At 40.3% G+C, this 23,275-nt stretch overlaps 1 protein-coding gene across 3 annotated transcripts; it reads right to left on the bottom strand.

Moving 5' to 3' along the window:
* Positions 1–361: 361 nt before the first annotated feature.
* Positions 362–23,159, bottom strand: rnf122 (ring finger protein 122). 3 transcript variants are annotated; one of them, XM_004547122.3, is made up of 6 exons: positions 22,733–23,159; positions 16,204–16,360; positions 4,516–4,561; positions 4,385–4,426; positions 4,187–4,266; positions 362–2,412 (listed from the first exon to the last, which is right to left on the bottom strand). In XM_004547122.3, the coding sequence occupies exons 1-6, from the start codon at positions 22,755–22,757 to the stop codon at positions 2,298–2,300; spliced, it is 465 nt and encodes a 154-aa protein (XP_004547179.1). In that variant the 5' UTR covers positions 22,758–23,159; the 3' UTR covers positions 362–2,297. The 3 variants fall into 3 exon arrangements, with proteins under 3 accessions (XP_004547179.1, XP_004547178.1, XP_076747084.1); XM_004547121.3 differs by having other exon boundaries at positions 4,187–4,269; positions 22,733–23,157; XM_076890969.1 differs by lacking the exon at positions 22,733–23,159 and adding an exon at positions 17,677–17,749 and having other exon boundaries at positions 4,187–4,269.
* Positions 23,160–23,275: the final 116 nt, after the last annotated feature.

Genomic DNA, 23,275 nt, shown 5'->3' on the forward strand with positions numbered 1-23,275 from the left:
ATATGACAATTAAACTCAAAAGTCTCAATAAATTATAACAACAACTGTTTCTGCAATATAAGTCTAGTATTAACAAAACAAACAACAATCAAGAGTTTTCTCAAGTTAAAAACAAATAGTGGCTGTAGTGCTGGAAAGAGGAACTCGAACAGTATTTAATTAGTGTATTTAATTGAAAATCTTACATTTTTCCTGCTGAAATTCAGTGCAAACAGTCTGGTTTCCACCAAGACTCTAAAACTTTTGACAACTGTTTGACAAGTAAATAAACAACCTTAAAACAATGTACATCACATACACTTGATTTCACCTGATGGTGGTGCCATAACCATGATTTTCAAGAAATAAGCAAGAGCCTGCATGACCAGAGAACTGTATTTTTTATTGTTTAACTTATTTACATCTGTTGGATTACAAAATGTGGAATGTGGTCAGAATCAGAGTGAACATTTCTTTTTCTCGTGTGCAGAAAATGAAACATGATCAACTCTTTTTTTGTTTGTTTGTTGTTTTCTTTTCTTTCTTTTTGGCACAGGGCACATTTTAATTACAGTGCAGCTGCCTGCTGTATCTGGACAATGTGCTTTGTGAGTTTTGTGCTCAATTTAGGCAGTGTTTTGCTTTCAGAATCTGTAAATCACAAAATAGACAAAAATAACTTACGACTGAGGAATGTAAACCACCTGCAATAATGCCACGAAAACACGGTTTATGAGAGTGAGATTTAGTTGCTTCCCAGGTGAATTCATTGAGGGCTTGCACTGCTGCTCCCTTTATCACCCAGCTCTGGTACTTCACAGACTTTTATAAAAGATTCACCACACCTCAAAACACAGCTGTGCTGTAACCAAACCGAAGTCTAACATTTATAAGAACAAAGGCATGGAAACTTGTGTGTGTGTGTGTGTGTGTGTGTGTGTGTGTGTGTGTGTGTGTGTGTGTGTGTGTGTGTGTGTGTCCGAATTCAAAGTGCAAAACCTAAAAATAAAAAACCTTTCAACACATTTCAACAAAACTGTTAGCGTGAACGTCAGGATGTGTTCCTTCTATATTAACATGAGAACACAACAGGACAATAAAACATCCCCTTGAACAACAACAACAGAAAACAGCTAGAGCCTGTGGTACTGTAGGGGTTGGCACCAGTATGGATTTTAGACGTTATATCAGAAATAACTGGTTTGTAAGAGACTTGATGCAGACGTTTACCACACATGGACGAAAGCTGGAGCTGCATCTCGAAGGCTGTTTTTACAAACGTTCGGCAGTCCTGGACTTTTTTCTATATATAGAGCAGCCAACTGTCTGGAGGATTCACAGCAAACGGGTCTTCTGCACATTAAACCTAGGCACCACGCCTCAGCTCAGCCTTTCAGAACATTTCTAGTAAATTCATCACCTTTTGCGTGCTACATGTGAGCAAGGGCAGCTTCATGTCCCGCTCTTTTTCTACCACTGTTCTGAGTTCATCTGAATAAATGCAATATGAATAACCGTTTCCTTGAATTTTAAGCAGCATGACCTCAATTTAATCATAAAAAAAGTATTTCTTAGTTTTATTAACCCTTCGCTGACCCTTAAAAATGCATCCCTTTAGAGCCCTGGGGACCAAAAATGGTCCCAGGGCCAAAGAAGGGTTAAGCCCTCTTTGCTACAGTGATATTTTTTCTCCTCGGCTGCAGTTTGTTCTTCTTTTCTACTGCATCTTAAAAACTGACCTTGAGCTACTGCTGGGAATGTCAAACACAAACTATAATTTTGTCTCAAAACTTGTCAACTGAAAAAAATTCATGGAGTGCCACGTACTGGAATAATTTTTCCTATTTGAGTTTTAAATAACTCAGCCAATATGGATAATATTTAACCCCAGGTAGCACATGACAGGCAGCATTGATACACACTCAGGGGGGATCAGCATCTTCTTGCGAGCACTGCTGTTCATCAACACTCATTTGTCCACTTCAGTGAGAAAAAACTGCCCTCCGTTCAGTGCTGTTGTTAACCTCAGTCGAACCAACAAGAGAGGATGTGAGGGACGTGGAGAAAAGGCATGTAGAACGGGATCGTGAAAGGAGAGGGCTGGAGTGATGTGTGGGCGGCTGAAGATAATCTCAACCACAAGGTGTTGTGTTGCTATCATGGAGATTGTTGCTAGGCAACAGCATCCTTCAGTTCATTTTTGTGCTTTGCCGTGTTTAAACAGCAAAGCGGTCTCCCTCTTCCTGATGGTCTGTAACTCACACCAGCTAGTTTGGCCGGGCGTCGGCGTCCCAACCAGGCTGGTTGAGGCTGAGAGGTTATACCAGTTCATCCAGCAGAGTTCCTATACTATGCTGCGGCTCGGGCGGGCCGGCTATGGGTTTGTTGCACATGGGGCAGACGCAGCGCACCTCCAGCCACTTTACCAAACACCTGCATAGAGGAACACAGACAGGACAGGAATGAGGAAAAAGAAAGCTGGACTAACTTCAACAAAATCTTCAATGTTTAACAGCTTAGTCATTTTTTCACAGAGTGGCAAGCTTATGACCCATGCATGAGTATGTGAGAGCCCTTTAGAACTCACTTACACCAGCAATCAAAATGCGATGCTGCCGCCATTCATGCGTAAGCAGCATTTGCAGAAACTATTTCTAGGCTGGGGGCCGTTAATTCCTGGAGCCTGTGCTGGTCGTCTCACAGTGATGACAAGACTGCAGAAAGTTGGACTGAAAATAGACGTATGCACAGTCTCCCCAATGTGTCGGTTTTACAGTTTACGGGATGGACAAGCAGAATGTGCTTTAGCTTTGCTGGTGCTGGTATGAAGGTTCTGTTACCTTTGGATGGAATCAGGTTCCCCACAGTTTTCCCAGTGGTCATGGTAATAGATTTTTAAGTATGCTACATCTTACTGAAGCTCTCCTTACTGAGAAAACAGCTGGACTGGTCACTTGTGCAAGCTGTTCCTAGAGTCATGTTTTAAAACCAAGAAATCTCTTTGGCCATCTGAATTGATCCAACTAAAACTGTGTGCAATAAATGAAGGATGCTTATATTAAACAAGACCAGAGTTTCAAATAATGGGATCAGAGTATATACAAATAATACCTGTCTGCCAACAGCTCAGGCTTCAGATGATCCTAAAAATCGGCAGATACATGCAGCTCTGGCTGTGAGCACAGCAGCTCCACGTGTTTGCAGTTCAGACCTTCTGTTTGTGAGTTGGAGCCAATCAGAAAAAGGAAGAATTAAAAGGGGAGGAGCTATGGCTCATTTTAGAGAGGGGAATAAATGAAAGGCTGCACCGAAGCCGATTATTCGGAAACTTGCATGAAGTGTAGAAGTGTTCAAGAATATTAATGATCCTGGGTCCCCTCTAATGGACTTGGTATCCTTGAAACCTAGAAAAGTGACATAACTCTGACAAAGCCGTTTTGGTGCCTAAACCTCAACAAACCACTGGAAAAGTAAAAAAAAAACAAAAAACAAGCAAACAACAACAACAACAACAACAACAAAAACCCACGTCCTATATGAGAGGTAAACCCCCACACAGACAAGTTTGTTTGCGCCACCTCTGCAACATCTATCTCCTAATGCAAGTGTCATCTCAGTAATGCTTGACACAAATGTCTTTAGGCAATAGCAGCAACCCACATATGGTTGTTTACTTGCAATATTTGACTCACAGAGCTTTTTCAGTTCTATCTTTCTGTAAGAGAGTCTTAAGAAACCAAAATAATGTCCTGCTGCCTTTGATTGTAGTTAAACCATGAAGTAGAGAATGTTTAGCAATTTATACCAAAACTACTGTAGCCCAAGGCTGCTAGCCCAGAATATCAAATTGCTCCTCTGATAAGGCCTCTTTGCTTTTAAACTCTTCTCACAGAACCCAGTAAAAAAAAATTTTTTAAAAAACCTTCTCACATTAAGAAGCATTTCAATTTTAGACAACTGAAAGCACAAGGATATAGCTTTGCCTCCTCTGCAAGGTCTTCAGACTAGCTCTGTCTGATGTGCATGCTGGGATCCTCAGCAGGAACCAAGACATGAATGAATGATGACGAGTACGCCACCAAAAATTTCCATTTAACTTTTGATCAATGGACTTCACATCAGACGTGACCATTTTCACTTTACCAAGCCCTAGCAGGTGCAAACTGGCAAGCGAGTGTGAAGAAAGACTCCACTGTGCTCTACTCACTTCCTGTGGAAAGCATGTTGGCATGGCAACACTCCCAGCTCGTCTTTCACTTTGAAGTCCTCCAGACACACAGCGCACGTCTGCTGCGTGAGTGACAGACGGAAGGAAGCGGGAGAGGACAGTCGTTAGATTAAATTATCCTGCTTCAACAGCTTAAAGCTGAACGCAAACAGGTAGAAATGTAAATTTCATTCTTACCCCATGAAGACTCAACTTTTTTGGATCTCCTTTTAAAACTACCTGTAGGAATAACACAAGATATTTTTTAAAGTAATGCTTTTTAAAAAATTAACAGCCTAAATATCTTAAATTATCAACACCAGTCTTACCTCTCTGTATCCAAACCGCTCACTCTGTGCTTGGTGTCGTAGTTTGCTGTGGATGAGCGGAGAAACACATAAATAAACTTTGGCAATTTGTTCCTTAAAGAATGTTCCTTTAACCACAGTGTGCATGCATTTCTTGGTTTCTGTCTTAAAGTACACCTGTAAGAAAATCTAAATTCTTTTTTAGAGGCAAATTTTTATTTTTAAATAGATTTGCACGATTCATTGATCAAAATAATCTTCGTTTACTTTAAAGTGGACCCTAATTTTCTTCTGATTGGCTCCCCCTCCCAAACAAAAGGTTTAAGAAGCAGTTGGGTGGGCTGCTGTGCTCTCTCTGTGTGACTCTGACATCATGCAGCTCCAAGATGGGATAAACCCCTTAATGTGCTCACTGTAATGATGTATATATGGCAGAAAATAAGGAAACAGATAAAAGCTCCCTCTTCATAAGACTTTTATTAACATCCTTAACTTTTTCAATAAATATCTAGGGTTGCTGGTTTAGCCCCGATGTTACTAAGCAACCACATACCTTGAGGTTAAATTTAGTAGCCTGGGTTCAACTCTGACTTGAGGCTTTGTCTGTTTCCCCACTTTTCTATCTAATCTTCACTGTAAGATCAAATAACAGCAAAAAGCCTCCAAAAATAATCAAGATTATAAATATCTATATAACCATGAACTAACTGCCAGAAATCCTTAATTTTTTGATAATGGAGTGTTTGTTGTACCTTTTAGACAAAAAAATATAAAAAAAATATATCAGATTTGAATCTGCATGTATGACTTTTAATTTGTATCACATTTGCTACATTAGCCATATTTTTGGAATTTAGTCATTAAAAATGTGTCATGCAATTTATATCAGTTTTTGAGGGCCAAAAAAGGTCACGCTGATGATGTAGAAGTCTCAAAAACTCACAAAAACACATGTATCAAATACAATACGCTTGGCTTTAAAGGGCTAGTGAAGTACTGTCTGCACAAATATATGGTATCATATTGACTGCTCATATTTTCTGTATGCAACCAGAAAAAATAGACAATGTGCAAATGGTTTTTGAGAAGCATGTCAATGTAGGACAAGGTTGAAAAAGCAAGCTTACTGATGCTTAGACTTATTAGAGACAATTTCATGCTGAAAATAGCTTAATGATCTTCCTGCAATCTCTTCATATTTAACTTATTGTGTAACCTTCTTGTCATAGTCAGTAGCTACAACAGGCGGGCCCTTAATGACACAGTTAGTCACACAGTTATGAGAGCAAGATTGCATAATTGTCCCTTGTGGTTCCACTTAAGAGTTTCAGGCTCAGAAAGACACTGAATGTCCAAAAGGAACTGTAAGGTGAATCCAACATTGGGATTTCTTACATGCAGAACCCAAAGTGAATGCTGATTCATTTTAAATTAATTAAACAGTTTTAAAAAGGCAATTAGCCATGAATGGGTGCTTCTTGATGCATTCTTACTGTTTGTGCTCTTTATTTGTTCTGCCTGTAGTTTCCTAATCAGTTTCTGTATCTGTAGCTGTGGTTTATGTATTTTTCAGTCTTACAGGGATTTCAAATTGTAGCTTATGCTAAAAATACTGAGGTGTATGGCATCAGTTCATGCCATATACTCGCATATATTCCCAGTACTAATAAACTTTAATAAAAAATGTATCAACCACTTGATTAAAGTAAATAGAGTAGACCAAAAATAGAATATTTACACATAAAACTCGATTTTTAACTGACGTCTTGTCATCAGGTTGTTGGTCTCAGATTAAAAAAAAGTTTGGACAGTGTTTATGGATAATTACACACAGACACATTGCTCACTCACTTAAGTAATCATGCAACTACATTCAAAAATGCTAACACACACTTATGCGCACACACATGCACAAACAAGCTAATGAGTATGTTGCCTCTTTGAAACTCCGCACCACCCCTGAAACCAACAATGGAGAGATCTTTATCACTTGGCGAGCAGTGTCTATTCAAGAGGTTATTTTTGGCCTCTTGTTTTTGAACCAACCGAACATGGACCAAATGTCTGTCGCTGTCCATAAATTGGGCCTGAAAGTACGTGCAGCGACAACATCTGAGAACAAATTAAATGTTTATCTATGATGATATCCCCCTAAGCAGTGATTCAGCGCTTACAGTAAAGAACTGACAATTTTTTCATTGTTAATGAAATTTGGTTGTAGTGTTTAGAACAGTTACTCCTAACATTTTTCCACGTGAACAATGTGAGGATACACGTTTTTCTTGTTGAGGTTTCCCATGCTCGAATAATGATGTGAAGTGGGTGAAAGGGGCGCCATGACAGAGATTTCTGTGTTTCCCTCTAACCATTGTGCAGCAACATCTGCAAGACTTAAAATTCCTCTCGACAAACGTCAAAGCCTCTCATGCTCATGTCCTGCTTTATTGTGTGCTCAAATATGAGACCCGTTACAGTGTTACAAAACACGGTTAAATGCTCGCGTTGCTACACCTTTGAAATATATGTTTGAAATACTTTTTACAGTTAATTCCAAGCCGATTACTTAGTTAATAAATTGATCTGCTAATCTGCTACAGTTGTATTAAAATAATCGCATCAGAAACATTTTCATAAACTTTAACTGACAAAAATTTAAAAGTTACTTAGCTTAGTCTTTAATACTGAATATCATTCAGATTTTAAGGATACAGCAGTGGTGAAAAAGGCATGAATGCCATGATAATTTTGGACTTTTGATCATTTCAATTTCAAATTTTAATTTATTTCGGATTTTCTCCAATCAATCAAAAGTATACATTCAGGCTCAAATATATACATACACCCCCACTAATATTTGATTAAATGTTAAATTTAATTAAATTGCTAGTCATGAACAAGCTTCTGACATAATTCTGGCTGGATATTTGAACACTTTTTTAAATGAGTTTGTATAAATTGGCTAGTTTCCTTGGCATTCCACTTTGTTCCATGTTGTTCCATGACAGTTACCTTCTGTCACTATTCCCTGATATGATTTAAACAGAGCAATAAATTGATTAGCCAGAAACAACTTAATCAATAATTCCAACCCTACTACACAGAGACTTTTACGTAAATAAAAAAAAGATACTATCCATACCAATCAGGTGGAATTCCTCATTAAAGGGAGTTGGACACAAATCTTTCATTCAAAAAAACCCCAGCTAAAAATACCAAAAATACTCATGAGAGTCTTAAAAGGTCGAGTGAGCACAGGCCGTCTTCTGTGACATAAAGTCCTTTGTCAGTATAACCTGGGGAAAATGAAGAGCCCCTCTTATGCGCAGAACATCAGCGAACATAAAACTCAAACTAACACAGCTGAAAAGACCACCACCATAAGCAACTGAGTAGCACAAGGATCAGTACTTATACATCAATCCGAGCAAAGTTAAAATTGTAAAGGTCCCGACCAAGCAAGTATTACCAACCAAGAGTCATCACAGGAAACTTAGAGTCCTTCCTGGTCGATGTTAAGATACTTCGACATGGACTCAAAGATGAAGTATACCTGGAGTGCAACAATGACAGAAAACAGTTACAGGCCCAAACAAAAATGAGAAGCTGCCAAATCTGTGAGCTCCACCATGACTCCAAGACTGCACTAAGCCAAGAGTCCATACAGCATGCCCTAAACATAAATACAGTGGGGCAAAAAAGTATTTAGTCAGCCACCGATTGTGCAAGTTCCCCCACTTAAAATGATGACAGAGGTCAGTAATTTGCACCAGAGGTACACTTCAACTGTGAGAGACAGAATGTGAAAAAAAAATCCATGAATCCACATGGTAGGATTTGTAAAGAATTTATTCGTAAATCAGGGTGGAAAATAAGTATTTGGTCAATAACAAAAATACAACTCAATACTTTGTAACATAACCTTTGTTGGCAATAACAGAGGTCAAACGTTTACTATAGGTCTTTACCAGGTTTGCACACACAGTAGCTGGTATTTTGGCCCATTCCTCCATGCAGATCTTCTCGAGAGCAGTGATGTTTTGGGGCTGTCGCCGAGCAACACGGACTTTCAACTCCCGCCACAGATTTTCTATGGGGTTGAGGTCTGGAGACTGGCTAGGCCACTCCAGGACTTTCAAATGCTTCTTACGGAGCCACTCCTTTGTTGCCCGGGCGGTGTGTTTTGGATCATTGTCATGTTGGAAGACCCAGCCTCGTTTCATCTTCAAAGTTCTCACTGATGGAAGGAGGTTTTGGCTCAAAATCTCACGATACATGGCCCCATTCATTCTGTCCTTAACACGGATCAGTCGTCCTGTCCCCTTGGCAGAAAAACAGCCCCATAGCATGATGTTTCCACCCCCATGCTTCACAGTAGGTATGGTGTTCTTGGGATGCAACTCAGTATTCTTCTTCCTCCAAACACGACGAGTTGAGTTTATACCAAAAAGTTCTACTTTGGTTTCATCTGACCACATGACATTCTCCCAATCCTCTGCTGTATCATCCATGTGCTCTCTGGCAAACTTCAGACGGGCCTGGACATGCACTGGCTTCAGCAGCGGAACACGTCTGGCACTGCGGGATTTGATTCCCTGCCGTTGTAGTGTGTTACTGATGGTGACCTTTGTTACTTTGGTCCCAGCTCTCTGCAGGTCATTCACCAGGTCCCCCCGTGTGGTTCTGGGATCTTTGCTCACCGTTCTCATGATCATTTTGACCCCACGGGATGAGATCTTGCGTGGAGCCCCAGATCGAGGGAGATTATCAGTGGTCTTGTATGTCTTCCATTTTCTGATGATTGCTCCCACAGTTGATTTTTTCACACCAAGCTGCTTGCCTATTGTAGATTCACTCTTCCCAGTCTGGTGCAGGTCTACAATACTTTTCCTGGTGTCCTTCGAAAGCTCTTTGGTCTTGGCCATGGCGGAGTTTGGAGTCTGACTGTTTGAGGCTGTGGACAGGTGTCTTTTATACAGATGATGAGTTCAAACAGGTGCCATTCATACAGGTAACGAGTGGGGGACAGAAAAGCTTCTTACAGACGACGTTACAGGTCTGTGAGAGCCAGAGATTTTCCTTGTTTGAGGTGACCAAATACTTATTTTCCACCCTAATTTACGAATAAATTCTTTACAAATCCTACCATGTGGATTCATGGATTTTTTTTTCACATTCTGTCTCTCACAGTTGAAGTGTACCTCTGGTGCAAATTACTGACCTCTGTCATCATTTTAAGTGGGGGAACTTGCACAATCGGTGGCTGACTAAATACTTTTTTGCCTTTGGCTTCCTAAGGCAAACAGTCTCTTTTCCTTCCCCCTTCTTAACGAATGGTGTTCCAACCAAAGTTCACCCATTTTGGCTTCGCACGCTCCTCCAACTACAGTCTTGTAATACACGAAAGTTGGCACCAAGACTGGTGCATACACTGTGGTAATCTGTCGTCGCCATGCTCGATGGGGCACAAACATGGACGCCATACAAAAGGTATATTTAAAAAAACAAAGCACTGCCAACATCTTGTGCCTTAAAAAGATGATCTCTTGGGAAGATCAGATCCCCCGGGCTGAGATCCTTTCCAAGACTAATCTGCATGGAAGCAACAGTGGCCAAAAACCGCGTTTGCTAGACAAGCCATGGTAACCACATGACTGACCTACATCTACCCTTCCAAGCCCAGAAAACAAGCTGCTGATAGGAAAAAGAGGTGCTATAGAGAGAGAGACAGAAAGAGAGAGAGCAGATTCCTCAAAAAGGAAAGGAGAATTTAATAATTGCCAGTCAACATTCAAACTGGGAAACGTGTGCACAGCAGGCATATCTACTTGCTATCGTAGTAGGCATATAAATAAATGTACATTACATTATTAGCATGGCTTTTTATCAGTAAAGTGAAGCCAGAGAGGTTGAGGTCAGCACTCTCGACTAATGAAGCAGTAGTATCGTGTAACTTTCTGCATGCGTATCAGAAGAGAAAAAAAGTTTAACTCTTATTTTTGGGGCAAAGTCAGAAACCATTTGAAGAGGTTTTCATTTCCATGTATTCCATAAGTAACCTTTTTTATATCCTGGAGACCTTTGAAATAAAGGTTATGGATCTCTCCCCATTCATTTCAATAGAGGTTAAAAAATAACTACCCCGAGGCTGCCAACAACTTGCTTGACTACACCTAAAGTCTACTGCACAGGAAGTACCAACTATTTTGAACATCTGGCACTCAACAGATCAACCTGGACAGACTGAGACGACTGAAAGACGTGATAAACCTGGATTACCCCAGTATCTGGGCTCTTTTGCACCACATGTGAGCAAGCACAGCCGTGGTGCTGAACCCCGCCATCCCCCGGTGCAAGCGTCATCATCTGACACCAAGGACAGCTAGAAAAACCGCTGACTGCATCTCTGTTTTCACAGTAGATGACCTCAAGCATGCCCTTCTTGCTGCTGTAGCATTTCTGATATAATCATCCTTTTATTTTTGCTAAACTCAATCTGTCTTCAGAGTGTATGCAAGCGAGATGACGTCAGTTTAATGATGACAGACGAGGTTTAAGAAGCTCAGTTTGAGACTAAACTGTTGTTAGATGCACAGTTTGGATGTAAAAGGCTGGCGTAGACGAGTAACCATTTATATTTCCATGTTTTCAAATTAACTGTCTGTTGCTGTTCTTGTTGTTTTTCTGGGGTTTTCTCCAAGATCTCTCCCAGCAAATTAAAGTTTATTTTAGAAAGCCATTCACTTAACAGCTTAATATCTCTCCTCAGTCATTCTATTGTCTGGACAAAAACACATTACCACCTCCTTCTTGATCCTCGTGGATCTTAAAATATCTCTCTGACTAGCTGCTGTGCTGCTGAGTACAAACCCTGTACTGCACTGTAAGACCAGATGGGGACGTAATTAAAGTTGTGATATTTTTGGCGTGCCCTTGGTGTGGAACACTTGTGTCTTTTCGGCCTTGTACTTTACAGGTACAGCTGCGAAGATCTCGACTCTGTGCAAGAAGTGGCGTGTATTTGCTAAAGAAAGCTAAATCTTAGCAAACTTTAACCACCACATCTTAAAAATTAGAACAGTTTTAATAGTGGTGGGCGGGCATAGATATTTAGGTCTCAATCTAATGTTACAGCTGTACATCACAAACACGATGACACACAGGATTAAGAAAAGAGCCTGTCTGAAAGAGATAATAGGAGACCTGCCCCCTAACACAGAGCGCCTTTCATCACTCAGTATTCATGTTATGAATCACCCGGTCTATAAATGAATTCACAATCACACTCCCACCCAAGAGTACCTTCAGCATGTTAATGGAGCCAAAGGAAGTGAGTCGCTGGTTACGATCCTTCAGAAAGGGCTTTAAGAGAAACAGGAAGGATCTGAGCTTTTTCAGACAGAGTTGATGCTCAATTTAGTGGTGAAGCCAGGTCACAGAAAACATTTTCAATCAAAGAAGCGTGTCTTCAGCATGTGAACATGAGTCAGTCCAAACTGAAACAAATATTTACCACTTACAATTTATCATTATAGCTGCTGATCTTAATGGTTGAGGCTCAAAGTTATTCCAGATCTTCAATACAAAAAGTGAAAGATTAATCTCGCCACAAAGTCCATTTAGAGCTAGGGTTCGCTTTAGGGAGCAAGCACATCAGCGAGAGACGCAGAGGAAAAATGCACGCCTCAAACGCTTTCCATTAGTGTTTGTAATGAATCTGTTCAGAGGATGGTGGTTTATGAATGATCATTTTCATGCTGCTTTATGATTGTTTTTTATTTTTTGTTTTTTCTTACCCATTAGTGCATAGTTGTTGTTGTTTTTTAACATCGGCTATACTTGTCATTGTTAGGACAGCTTGTAATAATGACCTTCCTTCTTGTTCTGTGGTGCCGCAGTATTACAGTGTGTGTGTGTGTGTGTGTGTGTGTGTGTGTGTGTGTGTGTGTGTGTGTGTGTGTGTGCGCCTATCATTAGTGTTATTATTTTCATAATTATCACTATTGCTACTGATTTTGATATCACTTCCATTTTTGGTGCAAACACTAAGTTTAAAAGAATTAAAAGATAGTTCTTCTTTTTTAAAAAGAATTTTTTTTAAATGTATGCGTACATTTTAGGTCACATTTTAGGCATTTAGCCATGTGGATATGGTCAAGACAACCTGCTGAAGCTCAAACAGAGCATCAAAATTGACTTCAGTGACTTTGAACATGGTTTTGGTTGTTAGTGCCGGTTGGTCCGGGCTGATTATTTCAGAAAATGCTGATCTATGCCCACTTTCTGGCTGCTTCCAGTAGGATAATACGCGACAAAGTTCAAGTCATCTCAAACGCGTTTCTTTAAAATGATGGTGACTTCAAATAAAGCACAGAGCATCTTTAGGATGTGTTGAAACAGGAGATTCACATCATGGATGTGCAGCTCACAAATGTGAAGCGACTGTGTGACGCTGTCATGTTAATATAGACCAAAATCTCTGAGAAATGTTTCCAGCAACTAGTTCAATACGTGCCACAAAGAATTAAGGCATTCCTGATGGCAAAAGGGTGTATCTTATACGTTTATAAAGGGGTGGTGAGTGTATATCTTTTTAAAAGAAGAAAGAATTAAGATGAAAAAAAGGCATCAAACACAATCTACTTCCTTTTGAACATAACCAAAAGAACAGGACTTCTTTGTTACTATTTTCAGGCAGCAGAGGAGGAAATGAGATGCACGCTTGTAGATACAATCTGACATAAATACGCCCTTATTCCCAACTTTCTGGAATATGTTGCCAGCATTAAACTCAAATGAGCACATATTTAAAGAAACATTTTCGTCATTTAATAGCTTCTCCTGTGGTGTAGGAGTTTACATATTTTCCTGACAAGCAGAAGATCCACAGTTTGATTCTGGAAGGATGCAGTAACACTATTGGGGTTGTGTTAAAAGGAGGATCTGGTGTATATAAAAAAGAAAATCTACCAAGTCAAACATGCGGAGGTATCTGCTGTGGTGATCTCCTTGTGTAAAAGGGAGATGCTGAAAGCAGCTTTTAAATGCAATGATTTTTTTAGTTATTTCATTGGGGTTTTTTGGCCTCTTTTAAAAACATTGTCGTAGTTTGGACATAAGAGTGGATGCAAACACCTTAAAATACTCAGAGAACACTGAGTATATTTCAGAGCCTGTACTTTTTCACTTGTGGTTCAGCTTTTACCAGAGAATTTTATAAAACAACAATCTTTTCTTCCACTTAAGTGACAAATGTGTGTACTTTTGCCACCTCTGCTGAATTGCCTTTTGGGATAACAATATTTTGTCTTAAGGAAATTAACTTTAGGTTTAGATTAATTTAGGTGTGTAGTGATGAAATTTATTTCACTAGATTTCCATTATATTTAATTATAAGAATTAAAACGACTGAGGAACAGAGGTGGGATGTTATCTGCACAAATGCGAATCAAGATTCTCGCTGACGTCCGTCTTTATTCTAACGTTATTTTCTGTGATTTATTTCCTGAACAGCACATTCGTCCTGCCTGTCTTCCAGACAGAAAATGTCTTAAACTCTCTGGCATTTTGATAACACTAAAATTTGAACAACATTTCAAATTCATTTAAATGTCCAACAATAGCACACCGCATTATGAGACATCAAGCAATTTTCCAAAAACAGAGAGAGAGCTCAAGATGAAACACAATCCCTACAGCAGGTGCTGACGTTTCCTTTTTGTTCACTGTGGACCTTCGTGTATGATGGCTTTATGTTTTCCAACTGTGCACTATTTATGCCGTGTTTATTCTGAACACAGTTTCTCCTTTCCTCACTGCTGTCTTCACACATTGTGACGGGAGGCTTCCTGTTACCTCACATCCCGTCCTCCCATCCTCAACTCATCAGGGAGTTCACAGTCAACAGCAGGATAGGTCACCCTGTTCCTTTTTTTTTAACCTCAGTCCCTCCTACAGTGTGTTTCTTGCCTCCACACACATACAATGTCTCTACAGTGGAGATATTTAGGGATTACGATGTTGGTCTCGGTGGCGTAGTTTGGTTTAGGCTGGAATTCAATGCCTACAATCACAGATGCTTAACTTTTCCTGATGATTTATCATGAGAACCTTTTATGTGTTTATTTGTTTTCCAACTAAAATAAATGTATACAAATAATTTACAGGCATTTATATTTCCCATTGCATTGTTTCCTATTGCTTAATAGGGTCAATATTATCCCTCTGGCATGTTTATAAGTGTATAACTGAATTAGTAGAACTTAGAGTTTGTCTGAGCAGAGCTGAATATGAAGTCTTTGTTTGTGGGGGGTAATTTATGTTACTCGAATTGAGAGTTGGCTGTATTCACTGTTTGGCTGTATTTCAGGAGGGAAAGCAGATCATGTACTAATCGGAAGGTTGGCGGTTCAATTTCTGGCTGCCCTGGTCTGCATGCATGTCCTTGGGCAAGATACTGAAGCCCAAATTGCATTCCAATTCATCGGAGTGTGAATGTGTGCAATAGAAAGCACTTAGTTAGGAGAAAGTGCTTGTATGAATGGGTGATTAAGCAATTTATGAGAACAAGTCCATTTACTATGAATCTGATTAAACTATGAAGCATTTTCTGAAAATGTGAGCTAAATTCTTGTAGTCAGGTATATTTTACATCAGTGGTCCCCAACCTGATGCTGCACTTCATTTGATCCAGTTGAGCATGTTCCTACAAAAAACAGAACTCGTCTGGTCCTAAGCAAGGTAGAATTACTCATGCATTACTCGCAGTACAGAGCAGTGATTTTTAAGAATTTTCTTTTTGCACTTAAAAACATCACGGCGCCACGTTCATCAACACAGCCTTTGCGTATGACTTCTTTAGCCAGACACAAATACACAACAAGTTTTAGAGGTTTACCAATGTTTGCATGGGCAACTTATGCCTGATTCAGACTCCTTTTCAAACCCTACATAACCTGACATGCACCTCATATAATAAAATGGTAAATGGCCTGTATTTATATAGCGCTTTACTAGTCCCTAAGAACCCCAAAGCACTTTACATATCCAGTCATCCACCCATTCACACACACATTCACACACACACTGGTGATGGCAAGCTACATTGTAGCCACAGCCACCCTGGGGCGCACTGACAGAGGCGAGGCTGCCGGACACTGGCGCCACCGGGCCCTCTGACCACCACCAGTAGGCAATGGGTGAAGTGTCTTGCCCAAGGACACAACAACCGAGACTGTCCGAGCCGGGGCTCGAACCGGCAACCTTCCGATTACAAGGCAAACTCCCAACTCTTGAGCCACGATCGCCCCAGGTATGAATCAGGAGTGGGTCATTATGGTCACAACAGCCATTCAGTGAATTCTTGGTGAGACACTGCCACACTCTGACAAATGAAGGCTGCCTGGCTCATAGCTGGTGTCACCACCTCCGTTCAATAACTCAGTAATTCACAATTTTATCCTTACTCCTCTTATTTAATTCTAATCAAGGGAAAGCAGATGTCTAACTGGGCAATTCTCACCAAAACAGTTCTGAAAGATAAATAGCACCACATGCAAGAGGAGTCATATATCATTTATATAATGTTGTTTTGCTGTGAACTGTTAACACATCTAGAATTTGAAACAAGGAGAAAACAATTCCTACAAACTCTGCCCTAATTTGAAGTGGATTAAGACTTTGGTCTTGCTGTACGATTCTGTTGCCTCTCACCTAATGAAATAACAGCAGAAGATGAGGCTCAGGATGAAGACAAAGATGCCTGTCCCGAAGATCACCATGTAGATGTTGAGAGGTAGGTCCTGGAAGGTGATGGGCGGCATGGTGCACGACTTGTTGGAGTAAACGAGTCCGAGACCACAGAAGCACCCTAAAACAACAACAAAAGCAAATTTACAGGAAGGATATAGCATGAAACAGCTAAACACTGAAAGCCTGACACTAACACTAACACTAACACCCACACACACACACACGAATATACCGCAAAACAAAAACTGAATGCAACCTGTAACCTCATCTCTTTTCTGAGGCTCAGACCTGCATTGTGAACCTCAACCAGAATCCACATCCCGAGCCTTTAAACGCAACAGGCGGGTGGGTTAGACTGCCACTGTGCACATGTGATGGTTTTAATGTACTTTCATATATATGTAACAAATGTTTTGTCTGTTAACAAGCAGTTTTCAGACTCTGAGACTCACACACCAAGAATCAGTGAATCTGTAACCTTTCCTGTTCTTGACAATAGTGTCCATATAATCTGCTGATACTTGTGCAAATATAGCACAAATGCAGCACTGAACATTTTTTGAAGAATACTGCAGCATGAACCAATCAGAAGAGATGGTAACCTATGCAACGTGCCATGCTTTATTTATCCTTCCTACTTTGATGCTGCACCCCGCACACGGTTTTCAGTATTTGATCAGGGTGTTTATTATTTTTATACCAAAGCCACTGTAGTCTCCTTGGTTGAAATGTTTGAAATAGCTGTAAGTAACTGGTTAATTTAACTGTTTATTTGCTCATCTGCATCTACCCTAAAGGATTAAACAGTTGGTTAATCGCCAACAGCACCACCCAGCGTAATTGCATATCATATAATTCAAAATCCCCAAACAAATGAGGACTCATTAGCAATTGTGAAGCCTGGTAGTGTGACTCCAGGGCATAGCTGCAGAGGAAGATGTGGTGAAATCTCCACAAATGGAGCGCTATGTAACCAGATCTCTGCTTGACAAGCTGTTTTCAATAATAACATGCAACGGAGCACATAGCTGTGTTCTGTAAAAAAGAAAAAAAAAGACAGAAAATTCTGAGCTGACTCTTAAAGCAGCAGGAAACAGTGACTTATGCTCAAAAACAGGACATTAAGTTCAAAATGAACAATTTGTGTAAATAAACTACCGATAATCGACTGATAATACCCCCCAGTATTTGAATTAGGTGCTATCCAGTTTTGCTATCCCAATAACTAAATCAGTCTAAAGTCTGACCTTTATATACATTAATAAAATAATAAACAGGAAATAACCTTAAATCCACACAAGCATGAACTGACAAGCTGTTTTTAAGTTAGATAAACAGAGACGCAGAGAGCACACTATGTGTTTTGTGCATCTGAGTGAGTAATGAGAAGTCAGCATGTGAGAAGGAGCTTTGTGAGATCAGGGTCATGCTAACCCAGGGAGTGATAGTGAAGTGGAGCTCACGCAGTACTCGTCGCACTCAGGCTTCTCATGTCCAGATTAGAGCAGCAACAAGGCAGAAAGCTGAGAGAGTCTGCAGGTTTTCATTTTCATCAGACACCGCAGCAGCTGATTTCACTGATTAGCATATTCACCCAGAGACAAGGCGCTAATCAGTGAACTTAGCCCGTGTGCTCTTTCACAGAGACACTTTTGGCCTTCCAGGGCACACGCATGGAAACAAATTTAATGTAAAAACAAACTGCAACAAACTTAGCCTGAAACAAATTTAACACCCACTCCGTCTGCTCTGCTCTGTCTGTGGATGTTCGTGTGTTATTTGTCTGTGTTTACTAATCCCGTGCTGGACTGACAAGCCCTCCATCATCATAGGAAAGACAGATTTTCAGCACCATATTTTAATTTAATTTTAACTTCTAGACTCTATGAGAGGAGCTATGTATGCCTCAGAGGACCAAATGATTGATATTTACCTTTAAGAGGCTTCTTAAGTGGTGTTGTGACCCAACCGCAGGTCCCAAGGGAAATGTGTACTCCCAGACTGGTTGGTGAGTGGTTGGTGAGTGGTTGCAGGAAGCGTTTGCAGACAAGTTGATACAAACTAAGAGAAACTGCAGATATCTGCAAGTGACAAAAGCTGTCACAAGGACATTTTCGACAGCCAATTAGGTACTACATGTTTTTCCATAACTGGGGCTTTTTTAACTTGACCAAACTGTGTCATGTGGTTAGCAGTGTGACTGTAAAATTTCAGTACTGGTCCTTGGTACAGCCCCTTCCACCTTCCTATTATTTTCTGCCTGTAACAAACAAAATATTTATTCCATAGAAGAGCTGGGCTTCTGTACCAACAGATGATATTAGCTCTCATTTACATCACATAGAGCCAGGATTTAAATAAATAAATAAAAAACACCCAAAAACTGAGCATTAGAGCACCTGAAACCTGAGATTTTGGCTCACAAGGAGCACAACCTTTGAGAGGCTGAGCATTTTTAATTTAAGCATCCACCATTATAAAAATATGTTTATTTAACAGAAATTCAAGAAAAGCCGAATGGGTCAACTTACTGAAGAGATGGATGAACAGAATAGATGAAGATCTTCACCAGTTTCATTTTCGTGGGTATTATTTTCTTCCAGCACCACTTTTTAATCAATGAGGATATTTCCAGTTACTCCCGCAGCCAAAGTAATAGACTGACATTTCTATCTGACGCCTCTCCCGCCTCACAGTGGAAACAGCAGTATCAGGGGATCAATACTATCCGCCTCTTGGTTCCACTCGTGCTGAACAAGCAGAGCGTGTCTATTAATCAAGGATCGTTGATGGCTGCAAAATCAAGTTCCACCACTTCACTCAGCCAGAAGCAATCAATGGTAGATACACTAAGGTTTGAGCCAGATTTTTAACCAAAAAGCCACAAATGCCTGAAAAGAGTCTAAACGGGACAAAACCAGCCAGCCTTATGATTATTCATGTGACTGACTGGCGAGAACTTGCATCAGGGTTGTAAACTGTAGCACAGCTGACAGGATTTGACAAAGATTTTGAGAGATTTAAAAATGTAAGAGATGAAATAAAATCCACAATATTTTTAATAATGCTCCTTCCTTTTCAAAAAATATCTTTCACATACAACACTTTTTTCATCAAATGTGCCCATGCAACACATGTGCAATTAACTAATAAGGGCCTATTAAGCTCTATTTGAAACCATTGTACTAAATACCCAACAATAAGTATCCCTCTCATCGTGTAATGAAATGTGCTATACAGCTACTGTCATTGTCATCCCCCGCTACCAGTTATTAAAGGTAGGCCTTCACTACAGAGCTTGATTTTTGTGAGGTCTGTGCGATCACAGCTAACATCATTCTACGAGAAACAACTGACATAAAAGGTCAAAGTTACTTTGGTTTAGCAACAGCTGATAGAACAGCAGGTTTGTCCAATCACCTACCAAATATTTTTCCCATATTCTTGCCGGTGATAGCCTTTTATGTGCTATGTCTCCTTACATAGACATGCAAAGTAATTATACTGATTGCTCACTGGCTTTCACACTTTGTCACAATTTAGTTTGCTTGTCTTTTTCACACTCTCTACTTCCTGTATGACTAGAAAAGGGGTAGAGATGGTGATAGACAGCTCCACTAGTCCTCTGACAAGTTTTATGACAAGTGACTACTTGCAAATGCTTTTGTGCACAAATTGTCCTCTTTGGTCATCTATACAATTCATAATTATAAACAGATTAAAAAAGGGGTGTAACTTTCGGGTCTGAAAAGTGAAACCAACACTGAAGTGTCTTTCTTATGGTAACCAGGGTTTCACAAAGAAAAACAGGGCTCTGACTGGACTAAACACTTTCCTCTTGAGTTTAAGGCCTCGGTCACTCATTTCAGATCATGTTGAATAAATCATTAAGTCCTTTTTTTTGGTACATTTTGGTTGTTCTACAAGTCAGTGTGTTCCCTTTTCCATCATATTGTTGCCCAGAATAAAACACACTGGAGAAATCCAAATATTCAAACAGTCCTGCTGAAAGCATGCATTACTAATATTTTCTGTTCCACAATTTCAACTCACTATTGTCACACCTCTATTTAGATCTGACACAGAGAAATTTCTACTACATAAAATGTCAGATAACTATGTTTCTCACATTTTGAAATGAAGGCACACCCTTTATTTTTAATTGCAGATGTTTACTCTTTCATAATTAAGTTTTATTTTTTTTACACTGCAATTAGGTGGATGGATCAGACTGATGCTGCATTCCCTGAATATAACCGAGGACACAGAAAGATGCAAGGCGATCGAATTTACTTCATCCTCTTTACACATGTCAAACAATCTGCCTCACAAAGATCATCAGCATACAAAGAGACACACACAGTGAGAGAGAATGGTGTAAATGTCAGCTCCTGTATTCATGTCACTGCCCTGCTGATGACACAAATCACCTGAGCAGACTCACAATCCAAATCTAGGGCATTTGCATTCAAACCTTTGTGCGTGCGCACCATGTCACATCCCGTCGCATTTCCCTCCTCCACCTTTGTATGCGGGGAGAGCAGCTATATTAAGTGATTTTTTGATTTGGTTGAAGTCTTGCATGACCAGTGACCTATATATCAACAATCTTATGAGGCATGCCGTTGCCATGGAGTAGTAGATGCAGAAAGCGGCTGAAGGTTAGCTAATGAAAGTTCTCATTTCAGGACAAAGAGAATCCGAGAGCTTCTCGAGTTATTCTTCAAAAAGGCAGGAAATTCCCTCTGAGATTTGATCGAGCTGTAAAATACCTCGACTATTGCAGTTTCCCTGACAGCTCCTATGAGATGCCTGCTGGGGTTTTGTCCTATATATGTCGTGTTCAAACAAAACTGCTTTCTGCTGCTGTTGCTGCTGCTGCCTTTGCTAAAGACTGAGCTTCCCATCAAATATTCAGCAGTTCACATAGGGGGGAATCACTCAGGCCTGCCTGCATGGCTGCTGCTGTTTTCAAGACGAAAGTAGGTTGGGGCACAAATCTCCCCATCACATGCATGAAAGCATGACATGTGTCACATATAAACAGTAGAATGAATAGGCACGATCACAGAAACACTGACACACACACAGAGTTGCGGCTGCCTGTTACTGCTTCATTTTTCCAGCAGAATGTTACTCTTTGATACTGTGTGTGTGTGTGTGTGTGTGTGTGTGTGTGTGTGTGTGTGTGTGTGTGTGTATTATTTCCAATATGAATGGCAGCCGAGTTGCTGCACAAAGGGAGTAATTGTTCTTGTCTGAACACCAACAGTCCACTGAGGAGGCTGCTGTAGTTGTGCATTCAAACAGGCAAAGTCAGAGGAAAAAGACCCCAATCCATCATCTTCACCCAGTCTCACCATGACAAAGAAACACTGAAAGACAATTTCACTGGAATGAAGGGTTTTATTTTTGTTTAAGTGTGACTGCTTTTGTTCACACTTTTGGCCTGTTGGAAGATAATCAGCTGAAGCTGTGAAGAGTGTAAGTGAGAGACTGTAGATAGGGTCAGAGCAAACAAGATTACCTAGAGAGACAAAACATTATACAAAGAGCACAATGACCGGTCTTGGGTAACTCTCTGGAGTGAGTTTAGGCCAAAATAAAGGTTTTTATTGATCAGGTAGACTCTTAACCTACAAATCAATACAAAAACTGACCAAATTTCTGATTGCCTAATCGCCCTTTTGGTGGATAGTGTATTAATTTAGGTAGATTACAACGTTTATAACATGTTGTAATCTATAGGGCTGCAGCTTATGATAACTTTCTTTATTGGTCATTTTCTTTGATTGTTGCGTCTATAAAATATCAGACAGTCGTGGCAAAAGCCTTACAGCCAAAAAATAATGCATCCAAGCTTCAAATTAATAATTCAAATCTTCACGTTTGAGAAGCTAGAACTGGGTGATGTGCACATTGCAGCTTCAAAAAAAGATTTTTTTATTAATACTGCTGCGGATTAATCTTCTAATTACTGCAGCTCTAACAGTCCTCTATTTTTCTAGTATTCACTCAGCACTTCTAACTTTTGCTGTTAATACTTTTCTTTTCCGTGGACTTTGACTTATTGGACAGGACGAAGTATAGAGCTGCTTGTGGACAAGAAATCACTTATCACTAATACCACTACTATGCAGCTGTCTGCTTACATTAGTCTATTTAACGAAACTAGATTTCGTGTGTTTAACATTTAGCACGTTTATAGGGTGTTTATATGTCATCGCTGTGGCATTATTAGAGACACTTTTAAGAACAAATGAAGCACCGAGCACACAGCTTAGGACAACTCATTTTGTGTCTCTTTGTTAAGATCCTGCACATTGTCGTTGCACTCGCTGGGGATGTCTAAATTTAGAAAGCACTGGCCTGAGTCAGTCTTGTTCTAAAATCTCTGTTTTAATCCTACTAAAATAATAGGACGTATTGTTCATTATTGTCACAGACTAGCAAAACAAAACAAAAAACAACAACAAAAATGACTCCTCACCGTTACACCACTGAAACGGGTGCATCAATGCACCAGATGGAGTCCTTGCCGTCGGGATCCGATTCGTGTTTACCAACAAACCGCAGGCCTCCTCGCAGATGGATGACCGCAATGAAGTGCACAAGTAGAGCCGGTGACTGCCCGCCAGCTGTGTCAAAGGTGAGTGAGACAATAGCAGCCCTGAAGAGGTCGTGAAAGACGAATAAAAAGGTGGATAAAGGGCGTTTAATCTTTTTGTATCGGAAGTTGCAGCTGGGTTATGTCACATTGTCCACGTTGGCTCGTCTCAAAAAGCAGAAATGCTGATGTGAGTGTTTCCCCAGCTTCTCCTCGCTGTCGCTGTTTTGACTCTGTTATTATTAAAAGACGGCATGACACTGACCCAGCGGCAGCATCTGTGTGAGAAGAGAAACTAGAGCACAGGCTCGATTTCCCTGCTCCCGCCCCCTCTCCGGCAGACTGACGTCCGGGGAGACCAATGGCGAGGCCGGTTGATCCGCGCTGTGATGTGACGGGCTGGTGTGTTTCCTGTAGCTCATTAAC

This window comes from Maylandia zebra, linkage group LG12, assembly GCF_041146795.1.
Source record: "Maylandia zebra isolate NMK-2024a linkage group LG12, Mzebra_GT3a, whole genome shotgun sequence".
Taxonomy (NCBI): domain Eukaryota; kingdom Metazoa; phylum Chordata; class Actinopteri; order Cichliformes; family Cichlidae; genus Maylandia; species Maylandia zebra.

Coding starts and splice junctions, on each gene's coding strand:
- rnf122 (XM_004547121.3), bottom strand. CDS start 22,757: ATGCACCCGTTTCAGTGGTGTAACG. Junction 16,361..22,732: donor CCCGTTTCAGTGGTGTAACG/GTGAGGAGTCAT, acceptor TTGTTGTTTTAG/GGTGCTTCTGTGGTCTCGGA. Junction 4,562..16,203: donor TTCTGCTGTTATTTCATTAG/GTGAGAGGCAAC, acceptor GCTCATCCACAG/CAAACTACGACACCAAGCAC.